Source organism: Marmota marmota, unplaced genomic scaffold (assembly GCF_001458135.2).
Source record: "Marmota marmota marmota unplaced genomic scaffold, marMar, whole genome shotgun sequence".
In the NCBI taxonomy this organism is placed as follows: Eukaryota; Metazoa; Chordata; class Mammalia; order Rodentia; family Sciuridae; genus Marmota; species Marmota marmota.
The window spans coordinates 15,244,076-15,256,304 of NW_026000082.1; the positions used below are offsets into that span (position 1 = coordinate 15,244,076).

The window sequence follows — 12,229 nt, forward strand, 5'->3', positions numbered from 1 at the left end:
GGGGGGGGGGGGGGGGGATAAATTTGACCAAAGTTTGCAAACATGTACTAGATGGTTCCAAGGATATCTCTCTAATGCATGCTTCCAAAGAAGATATTTGTTTTTTCCAGATTGGCAAGTTATCTATTCCTTCATGGGAGTCAGAGCAAAGAGATAAATCTCATGTCACTTATCAAAGCAAACTGAACCAGAAGAAGTAAACAGTGGCCTGAAAGGCAAAAAAGCAATTTTGAGAAATTAATAAATGATGAGACTATTAACAGCACATGAAAAGGGTTTGCTTTTTTCTTCCCTTTAATATGATTTTTTACCTTAAACACTGTGTCCCTTTAGGAAAGGGAAGAAAAGTTAATAAAGGAACCTATCACTCAAACTTAATTTTTAGTATGGCAAATAAACTGCTTTAATGAAAGGGCTGAAATCCCCAGGTTTGCACATTAAATTTTCATTCATAGTAGAGAATGGAAATTATTGATTCAGCCGTGGCATCATGCTTTTTGAATCCTACAGTGCTTCAGAAGCCCACATTTCCGCTGGGTGCAAATGTGTTGGCAGCATTTTGATGCAGGGGGAGCCCAGGGTGGGTGGGAGAGTGGAGAAAGGGATGTGGATGAGGGAAGGAGGCAGACTGGCTCTTCTCAGGAAAAAAAAAAAAAAAATCAATGTTCCTTATCTCTAAGATCCACTTAGATAAAGCATTTGATAGTATGATGGGCCAGGGGATACATTCTGAGACCAGAAAAGCCAGGTCCACTCAGTCTTCTGGGAAACCCCACGGGCATTAGGAAATACTAAAAAGAAAAAAAAAAAAAGGCAGAATTGATGGCTGATGATTTGATCCCAAACCCTCAAAGAAGAGTTTAAGAAAACTATAGAGGAAAGAAAATACCTTTCTCAGTTCAAGGTCAGGGTGTCATGGGAAGAATAAATGTCTGGCATTCTAATGCTGAACTAGATAGTACGGAAATCAATCAGACCCACAAATACAGCTATCAACCTGGTGTGGCCTCATCAAACAGTCAGGTGACATGAGCATCTCTTCTTTACTTACAGCACAAAAATAGGTATGTTTTTCCTTTGAAAGAAATTAATCTTCCTGCCTCTCAGAGGACTACTTTATAATTAAACAACTCTTGATTATTTCCCCCTTAGAGAACTCACAGGAACTGATTCTAAGCCTAGACGAGGATAGCCTGAATTAGGCCCATTTTGGTGTCTTTGTGTACCAAAGACTGTAGGAGATCAGGGAAAGCAATTATCTTTAAAAATAAGCTAAACTCAATTGCAAAAGTAAAGCTGCTTAAAAAAGAAAGATAATCACATATTAAAAATAAAAGGCTTTGTTTTGTTTTTGTTTTTTATTACCTCTTCGCTAAGATTATCCTATACTAGTCAGTAGACTCTTCTGTCAGTCTGGGTGTTGGAAAAGTAGCTCTGTTGGACTAAAAAGTTCTGGTTTTGTGTTTTCAGACGCTGAGAGCTGGTGCCATCTATAGATTTCCATTCTGGGAGAGGTTTCTCTTTTGTCCTACTTTGCGTCAGACCTGCTGTCGTGAGGATAAGAGCGCCCAGGAGACACTTCCCTGCGGTTTAATAGGCTATGAAGGATGGGACTCATTAATCGGCTGGCAGCTGCCCCTAAACAGGATGCTGCCTGGAGGTGGGGGAAGAAGCAGGAGGGAGGCCAAGGAGCAGGGAGGGTCCATCCTGAAGACAACCCCCTTGCTGTCCAAAGGGGGCCCCCAGAGCAAGCAGCACCGCCTCCTGAAGGATCCCACAAATGTCTGAGCCCAGAGCATAACAATGCTGCCACAGAAACCTGCACCTCCTGAAGGAACAGGCTCTGGGTTACTTTTTTTTAAATTTACAACAACAATCACTCCTGAGATATTATCTGCCCGTCTTATTACTCTTAGATTGATGAAATATTAGTGTTTTTGTTGTTCTTTTACTATGTTCTCATTGATTTTATAGCACCTGTTCCTGTTACACCAGTGTGTGTGTTTATAATTGACTTTCCCTTTCCAGTTCATGGTCGGGAGGTTCCTAACCACCCCTAGCCAAAGCCAAGCTGCTCAGACTGGTTTATGTCTCTTGACTTGACACTCTGACCCTCCAACCTCATCTTCTCATTGCCTCCTGTCTAAACTCAGGCCATACTAGTCACACCTAGAACAGCTTCCCTGCCTCAACCTCTCCCCTTGGCTTGCTCCTGGCATCTGTGCCAACTCAGGCTGACAGGCAGGCCCTTTAAGTGGGGTCTTGGATCCCAGGCACCTGATCCGCCTTCTGGATTGGAGGTCCCAGGGCTCCTAGAACCTTCCCTATACTCAGCCCTCATCTCACTCTTTTGTGATGGCCTATGTCCCCACTTAGTAGAGTGTACTGTAAATGTTCTTTGAACAAATAAAGAACATCACTTTTGGCTCCACACAGCCTGGATTTATTAGATTCACAGAATGAAATTTACCAGGGCCTCCTGAATCAGGAGCCAGTATGTCACCTCTTACCTTTATGGTTTTGGTCTGGAGTCTGAGTCCATTTAAAGTGTTGATGGCTTTCTCTGCATCCTTTGGATCAATATAGTTAACAAATCCATACCCTAAACTCTGTCCTGTGGAAACATTAAAAAAAGAGAGAAACACAGAGAAAGAGAGAGACAGAGAGAGGGAGGGAAAGAAAGAGAAAGAGAGAGAGAGAGAGAGAGAAAGAAAGAGAGAGAAAGAGAGAGTGCTCAGTATCTTTGTAGATGCAACACTTTCCATTGCAGTGGGTCAAAACCCTTCTCTGGTACATGCTTCCTTTATGCTGGGGTTTACCCCCAGACTTGAGAGCTTTTCAATTCTTCCATCCCTCACTCTGGTTGGCCTTTCAACTTACAGGGCGGGTAAGTGCCCCTGCATCCACACCTGATATGTACAAATGTCCACATAATCAGGAAGAGGCAGGACAGGGCAATAGAAAGACAGCAGGTGTAATTCGTTAGAAGAAATTTGAACTGGATCCCTGGGGCTTTTCCTATGAGCTGTGGGACTTTGGAGAAGTCCTTTAATCTCCCGTTTCCCCAGATTTCTACTCTGGAGATAACACACTTACCTCAGACAAGTTTGTGAGAGTTAGTAAAACATTGTATATAAAAGGCCTACCAAGTACATTGCCTAGAACACAACAGTGCGCAACAAAACACAGCTCTGCTCTGCTCAGGTCGGTAAAATCAGGGCCAATACTGGATGCAATAGCTGTGTCTATGGCCTCAGTCATGCCAGCCACACCCACACTCAGAGGGATGGAGCATAATCTGAGCAGCAAAAACTGGAGCCCATTATAGTGAAGGAAGCAGGCATGGCCAGAATTGAAAGCAGTTGCTGCAAATCATTCTTTGCCCTCATCATCCCTAGGGCCACAGAACAATAAAAAGAACAGGGCAGGGGTTTCTATTGTAGACAATAGGGGAGCTCCTAACACAAAGGGGAGAGTGCAAACACATTCTGCAAAGAGGATTTAGCTACTTTAGGTGGAGATGGCATCAAATTGTCTGCAAAAAGAGGTATCGAGTGACAGGGCTCCCCCCTAAGTGAAATAAAAATAATGTGCTTGCGATCGTGCCACTGATTATAAATAGTCCATCAGCTCTGCCATGTGTCATCAGCCAGAAATATCATTAGGAAACTTTACATTTTCTGACATACCCTTTAAGAAACACAGAGCTTGTGGTGGCTGCAAAACCAGCTTGAACTTCCCAGGCAATGTTATTGATTTGTGGGCGGCAGCAGAGCCAAAGGGGAGAGAAATGACAGGACATCACATGTCAGGAAAGACTGATTACATAAAGCTCTCTTTGGAGTACGGGGGCCAGGACTGGGAGACAATACAGCAAAAAGCCTGCCATGTCCTGGTGACAGGAGCCCATTTCAGCAGCCAAAAAAAATCTTTCCAACAGCTTCTGTTTTGCTGGTAAATGTCTGTGTTTGTGTTGGTTGTAGGAGGGAACCTGGGAAAACAAGTTGGGTTCTGGATCAGAAAATGGGTGACTTTGTTATCCTTCATAGGATGGAAGCAAAGAGAAGCATGAGAAAACTCAAAGGCATACCCTAATGGAAGGCTGTCATCTCTGCCATGAAAAATTTCAAACGTCAATCTTTAATTAGGGTTTGCCATTGGGTTTTGGAAGAACAGTTAGAATAGGAAAGATAGAGGCAAACTTTGCCAGATAGGGCCTTTACCAGCCAGAATTTTGGTAACCGAAGAAGGAAGAAAGAGTGAAAGAGTGCTGGGCACATTCCACTGCTGGGACATTTCTCTTTCCATTTTATGGCATAAGTGTGGTGCATGAGTGGGGTGTGTGTGTGTGTGTGTGTGTGTGTGTGTATACAGAGAGGTTGGGAGAGAGAGGAAGAGAGAGAAAGAGAGATGTGTGGATTGTAAGACCCTGCCACATGGTCTGAGAACCTTCATTTTGCCAATACACAAATATAAGAGATCACTTTCATTGGTTTAAAAATACCATTTATCCTAAATTTGGCTCCACCTCATCAAGCCTAACTACATTCACCTAATTAAATCCATTTTCATCATGCAAATTTCTCAGTCATATTTACCTTGCATATACAAGAAGTCTAAAAAATTGCTGTATTAAAATATTCTTATAATCGCTTTTTAAAAACAGTCATGCACCAAGTTGAGCTGCTTTAAAAGAACATTTTTTTTTTAAGCAATTAGGTCAATGATAAACCTTATATATGAATTCTAGCAAACTGGTCAGATGGTCCATTTTTCAGTGCAATTTAATTTGTGTAAAATTAAAATAGTATATGAAAAAATATAAACAAAACCTCATTTTAGCTGCAAACATTAGACCTACCTCACACAGAAAAAGTTCCTTATTTCATCATGGTGATGGAATATATGTAGAGGAATTTATTATGTTTTCCAGTGGTGCAAGTTTCTAATACATTATACTTTTAAAAATTATCCATATATTGATATAAATTTAAATATAGTGGATATAGTTTTTAATTCTAAATTTTATCTCTGTTTTAGACTTTTGCTTCTAGAGAAAGGAAAACACACTCAGGCTCAGGCATTAGGAAGGTTGCAAAGGTCAAGTAAGGGGAAGATTCCTGCCCAGCTAGATGTGTTACATCAACCTACCTGCCTGTATCAGTCCCAAACCCATCCTCACTTTGGTTCCTGACTATAATTAGCACTATTGTGCTATCATCACCTGTCTCAGGTTTAGAGAGACTGTGTTTAACATCAAGGAGGAAGGAAAACTGAAAACCAGATGAAGGTTATTTCAGAAAGGGGAAAAAAAGGGTGGAGAGTCTCCTTGATACAAAATAATGAACTGCAAACTTTAAAACAGAGCACTGCATTGAACAAAAGAGGACAGAGATGGAAAAACTTGCCTGTGAATTGAAAGATCTGAGATAAACTGTCAGCTTAATGAAACTACCTGTGGTTACCCTGGCCATGAACAGGCTTTCTTCATGGATTCTCACCATCATAGGAGGAGTTCAGCTATGTCTAATAAAAATATACTCTATGGATCTAGTATTCTTTTTTAAAATGCCTTAGAGAAGATTTATTTCCTAGGTAGAAAATACAAAAGCCCAAGCTTCATTTCTTTTAGAAACTGTTTTAGTTGTGGGGAAAAGTAAAATGAGGAAGAATTTTGTTTTATATTTGGTGGCTGTATATTGGTGGTGGGTTTTGGATCTAGAGTTCTGTGTTTAAATGTATATGGAAAAATATAGATGGAACAAATTCACAAAGAGTTATATTTTTTCCATGGGGCCCAAGAGAGTCACCATGTTGAGAAGCCTGCAGGATCCAATCCAAATGCTATAACTAAATGTGTATGTATCTTCAATTCAGAAATGATGTCTTTTTATTATTATTTTTTCCCCCAAGTAGCTACATCTTCTCCCTTTATCATCAACAGAGTAACAAGATTTGAGCATATACATATGGCAAAAGAAAATTAACAAAATTTATTTTTGTTTCCAATTTATAAGTTTATTTACGTAGCAAGTTGGACAAAGAAAAATGAAATTACCAAAGTTATGCTTATTGAATTCTCTCTGTTAAAGAAAAAAGATATTATGAAATGAAGACTATCTCCACAGCTTAACATCTCTAGTGAGTATCTGGCTTTTTGATGCCCACAGGACCTAATATTCCTGTCCAGCTGTATGGGTGAGGGGTCCCCACTTACCATGCATGGGAAGGAAATGCATTATTGACATTCTTGGATGGAAACTTGTAATTCAGGAAGTAGTTTCCAAGAGAAAACCTCTATACATAATGGCTAAATTTTAAAGCACCTAAGTACTTTGGTTAAACAGGTTTGTTTTGAACAAGCTGTTCTTAAATCTGAATATTTCTGTTTTTATGCATCATAGGCACATGAACACACAAACACACAATGTCCTCCAGACATGGCCACTCTCCACACTGTTAAAATAATTTTTGAATCTAACTTCTCCTCTAAAAAAACAGATATTTCTTTCCATAAGAACTGACTTACACGCCTGTAATCCCAGTGGCTCAGGAGGCTAAGGCAGGAGAATCATGAGTTCAAAGCCAGCCTCAGCAACAGTGAGGCGCTAAGCAACTCAGTGAGACTGTCTCTAAATATAATACAAAATAGGCCTGGGGATGTGGCTCAGTGATTGAGTGCCCCTGGGTTCAATCCCCAGTACCCAAAATAAAACAAAACTGGCTTACAAGTGTTTGTATCTTTTTGCACACAGCAGGTACTTAACAAATGCTCAGTAAGTAGAAGAATTAATGTACACTTTTGTACTAATCTTTCATTTCTGGAAGCATATGACCAGAATGTTTTGTATATTTGTTGGAAGAAGGAAAACAAAGAAAGTACCTGGGGAATTCGTTTTGCATTGTGAGGAAGGAGGGAACACAGTAACTGACCCCAGGGACTGGAAAATGAAACAGAGGATGTCCTGGGTGAATTCTCCTCTAGCACAAATCAGGTGAGCAAAAAGAATCACCCCTGCCCAAATTCCACAGTGATTCTGGATTTAGAAAATACTTTCCCATTCATTCTATGGCATTTGTTTCTCACAACAACCCTGGGTGAAGAGAGGTAATTATCATTACGCAGATGGAGAAACTGAAGCTCAGAGAAAAATGTAATTTGCCCAACATCACAGAGCTGGATCTCATTCTAGACCAGGGGTTGGCAAACACTGTTTTATGTATAGGTTAGGATACAACATAGTTTAGGCTGGTGGACCCTACAATCCTTGTCATGACAGTTCTGGCCTTGTGTAGCAGCCAGAGACAATATATCAACCAATGCCCTGGCTGTGGTCCAATAAAACTTTATCTAGAAAAATAGGCAGTAGGCCCAATTTGGCCCTTGGGCCATGTTTTTCGGATCCTCTGATCTAGATCTTTTGGCTCCAAATCCTGCACTGTTTGCTATAATCACAGTTGCCCTATTTGAAGTAAAATGTTATTAACAACTATGGTGAGGTCCAGAAATACCTTAGAGGCTTTTTTTGGATCATCCAAGTAAAAGAGTAAATTATTTTAAGTGGTTTGTGTTGGGCATTTTTATCGTATTCAATCTCTAGTAAGTGGCCAGATCATAGCTGATTATAATCCTTTATTTTTCCCCCGGATTCTGGGTAGAAGTGGCTTTTCCTTGCCTTTAGGGTCCCAGGCATTTTTCTGCCACTGACATCTTCATGGCTGATCACAGCAACAGAGAAGCTGGCTGGAAGGAACCTCAGCATTTCTACACTGCTGACCTGCATACTTTGCTCTTTCTCTCTCTCAAAAACCCATCATTTTCCAGAAACCTAACAGTCCCTCCCCTCATCTGTAAGCCCCCAAGGGGGCAGCCAGATGGGTAGATGCTGTTGACGAAAACTTCCTAGTTGAGTAAGGAATTTTTGTGGACGTCAGAACCCCTAGCTCAGGCTGAAATCCCATTCTAAAAGCACATGATAAAATCCCCAGTCACCTCAAGATCACCTGCTTGGCGATAATTCACATACTGGGTTAACTGCAGCCAACTCCAAATCCCAGGATGCCCTCGCTGCCGGTTCTGAGATGCCTTTCCCTGCTGTTAGCTGCCTCGAATTTATCTTTACACATCCAAAAGAGGGGCAGAGAGAACTGTGGTTGTTCCTGCATCTATAAATGTGCATGTGGCTCGAAGCTGTACTTGCATATAACCTTGATTAAGTCATTTAGGCCTCTCCGGCCTGTTCCCTTATCTGGGAAACTAGAGACAATCCCTTAATCCTCACAATCAAAGGATCACTGTGGAGATTATTTTAACATGGGGACTAACGGCAGCTATAATTTACTTAGTGCCATCTTGTGCCAGACCCTGTGCTAAGTGGCTTACTCATGTTACCTCATGTCATCCTGTGTGAACTGGGCATCACCAGGCCCGCTATGCAGACATGGAAAGTGAAGTGAAGCTTAAGAAATGTTAAAATAACCTGCCCAAAGCTGACTAGGAAGTAGACTCCAGGATTAGGATTCAAAGGAACCCAGGCCTGGGTGCTCTCCCAGTTATGCTTTCTCTCACAGGTGCTGTAAGTGCCCAGCAGAGTGTCTGTACTGGATAAATCTAGGGAACTCAGCTGGCTTGCCTTGGGGGCTCTCACACTGACTGGGGGTACCCTGGGTTCTACAGCACCTATGGCTCTGCTCCTTTTCCTTCCTCCTGCAGGGTGGGGGCAGGGGGGTGGGATTTAAAAGTGTTGGTCATCAGAGTCTTGGCTTTTCTCCTGCCAACTTGAAGTTATTACATCCAATGAGTCAGAATATTGACTACTTTTGGTAGTTTACACAATTGCAAAAACTAAGGATGGTTTAAAGCCTTGGCTACTTCGAGTGTGGTCCTCATACCAGCATCATGGCCATCACGGAGAACTTGTAAAAAATGCAGATTCTCAAGTCCATCCCAGACTTACTGAATCAGGATCTGCATTTCAACAAGATCCTCAGGTGATTCAAAGACACATTAAAGATGGAGATGCACTGGTCACTCAGAGTGGGTCAGATGTGAGTCTGAACCTCAGTTCTTCTGCTTACTGCCATGGGACCCTGGCTCACTTAAATGAACTTCCCCATGCCTTGGTTCCTGGGAAACTATTCATCCAACCCACCAAGGAGGGAAGCTCTTTTGAAGAAGTTCTCAGAATTTCTTAACAGAATTTCTTCTTTTGTTCTCAAATTTTGCATTCTTTTTGTCTCTTTCTGCTTTGGTGTTCTTATCTATAAAATGGGGTCAATAATATATTTTTCAGGGGTTGTTAGAAGTGTTAAACATGAAAGTGCATGCAAAGGGCCTGTCATGTAACAGATGTTCCTCAGAGGTTGGTTCCTTTTCCTCTTCTCTCATGCCCCGTTAGACACTGCCTCCTAGTAATGTCAGTGTGGAAGTTGTCTCTTCAACAAGGCCTTGACCTCCTCGAAGGTGGAGTATTCTTCTGATGATTTTCTTTTACATTGGAGCACGTGATATGCAATAAGCACACACATTCCAAGAACTGGCACATGTTACATGCTAGTCACTCTGAGTAGACTCCAAAATAACCATGAAATTGTTCCTGCCTTCAGACAGCTTTTTATGTAAAAGGGAAAGACAGTTAAAAGAATTAATTATTGCCCAGAAAAAAATAATAAATATAGCAGAGATTTTTCTTTCAGGCCATATATAAGAACAGACAGGAGGTGAATACTAATTCTGACTAAGCAGGATACAAATTCTGACTAAGCAGAGGAGGGAAGGCTTCCTGAAGGAAGGAACATTTGAGCTGAGCTTTGAAGAAGCAGAGTTTTGATAGGGTTCCCCTATAAAAGTCATGACATTCCAACTTGAGGGCTGAATTCAAGCATGAAATTTATCTCACAGATAGTTATTGAGCAACTATTATGTGTCAGGCATAGTTCCACTCAATGGGAACACATAAGAGAACAAATCATACTTGGTTTCTGACATCACTGAATTTATATTCTAACTGAGGGCGAGGAAGATAGGTAAGAAATATGTAAGTAAGGGGCTGGGGTTGGGTCTCAGTGGTAGAGATTGCCTAGCATGTTGAGGCACTGGGTTCAATTCTCCTGCACCACATATAAAAATAAAGGTCCATTGACAACTAAAAAAAATTTAAGAAGAGAAATATATAAGTAAAATGTGAAGCTCAAATGACAGTAAGTTTTAGGGAGAAAATATAGCAGAGAAGGGGAAAGGCAGTGTGGGGATAGGGTTGTAAATTTTACATATGTGAAAATCTCCTCAGTCTTACAGGTCCCCTGAACACTCTCACTGACACGCCCTTTCAAAAGCACCTCTTACTGTCTCAATTCCCCCACTAGATTGGGAGCAAGGTGAGTCTCCTTCATCCCTGTACCCCTATGACCTAAAAAGGGTTCAGAACATTGTTGGATATCCAGGAAATGTTTGTTGGGCAAATGAATGAATATTATCTATTCACATGCATATTTACATCTTCTAAACCACTCCCAATCCTCCCACATACCAGAGAAAAGGGGACCAGGAGAGTAACAATATTGTTTACTCTCTTACCAACCTCCTCTGGACACAGGTGTCCAGAGGAGGTTGGTAAGAGAGGAAACCAGATCCTATATGACACACTTGAAAGATCAGTGGGTATTTAATTTGAAGGAGAAAAGACTCTAAATGTGCTCAAAGCTCCTTCTAATATTTGAAAGACTGTCATGGGAAGGCATAGGTTCACTTGCTATGTGGTACCCCAAGGGAGAAAAAAAGGATTTGGTAGAAGTAGAAAGTGAAGGGGCAAATTTTTGCACTGATTAAAGGAAGAAATTTTAATAATGGTTTTATAAGGGGGTGAGCTATCTTGTGAGGTGCTAAGGGCCCCATGACTAGAAGTATGCAAACAGAAGCTAGACCTACCCTTTGTCAGGAGATGCTGGAACATCTGCAAGATTGACCCATAAGATCCCCTCTGGTGCTAAGATTCAAAGGTTCTAAGTTATATTTATTTTAGATTCAAAGATCACAGCTAGTTCCACTATTCTGACTTCTGAGAAAGCAAAATGGTAAGAAATATTGATTGAGCACTTACTATGGGCCCAAGCACTTCACTTACATCATTACCTAAATCTTTATAACCCTCTGAAGCAGGTATTTTCACTTTACAGAGAGAGAAACTAAGGCTCAGAAAGAGACATAATTTACCCAAGGTTACTTGCCTAGAACATGGCAGCGAGGCTCACCTGACTCGAGAGCCAGTGTACTTTCTGCAGGGCCCTGGATTCTAGAATATTTATTCATTTGTATTCTAAACACCTGTCCTAACCTAGCAGTGTGCCTCAACTGTGAGAGCCTCTTTTTCAGTACTATCTCCAAGTCCTTGTTCTTTCCAGTTGATTCCAAAATAAAGCCCGAGTACCCCATTCCTATCTCCTAGCTTGGTTGCACAGGTCAAACTGAATATGGTGCATCCTAGAATGCCAGTCTTAAAAGGACTTTAGAATCACTCATCTTCAGATTTCTTCTACAGATATAGGAACTGATGATTAAGGAAGAAACAAGAAGTTCAGAGTCTAGCATGAAAGTCAGACTCATGAATTAATAATGATAGTGGAGTATGGTTTGGTGTTATGATACTGAGAAGCAGAGAGGGCTTTCTGGAGGATGTGATGCTTGAGCTGAGACTAATTTGAAAAGATTGACAAGAGGTAGGGAGACAACAGACAAGGGCAACAGGCAGAGTCGGGCATTCTAGAAGGAGAGGACAACATGATCACCTGTCCCTTGAGAGAAAGTTGTCAATAAGTTTATGGTCATCACTTCCACAAAGCCACTGGTTGTAGAAATGGCACTGTCAATACCATTTCTAAGTTGACAAAGAGTCAGGAATCATCTAAGAATTTGAAATTTTGAGCATGTCTGCTCTCTGTTAACAACACTATTGAAAACCCAGGACCCAATTTTTCTTCCTGAATTCCCAAAATATTTGAAATTACATTTAGCCAGTCCTTAGTTATTTCCAGAGGCTACATTCTGGCTTCCTAAGTAGATGTCTTTTCTACTCATCATGGGCATCAAGACAGCAATAAGCAAAGTGCTTGATCCACAGCAGGCATTCAATATAAGCTGAATGAACTGAATGTATTTCTCAATGAACTTTTATTTAGGACAGGGACGTGGATGTCTTAATCTTGGTATAACCCATGTTTGGCATATAATAGA

At 41.0% G+C, this 12,229-nt stretch overlaps 1 protein-coding gene across 11 annotated transcripts in view; it reads right to left on the reverse strand.

The window, feature by feature from the left end:
• Elavl4 (ELAV like RNA binding protein 4) overlaps positions 1-12,229 on the reverse strand; it is a 137,101-nt gene that overhangs the window by 21,993 nt on the left and 102,879 nt on the right. For all 11 annotated transcript variants that reach the window (XM_048815421.1, XM_048815418.1, XM_048815417.1 and 8 more), the window contains one exon: positions 2,511-2,614. In XM_048815421.1, the coding sequence (XP_048671378.1) occupies positions 2,511-2,614 (104 nt within the window). The remainder of the gene's footprint in view (positions 1-2,510; positions 2,615-12,229) is intronic.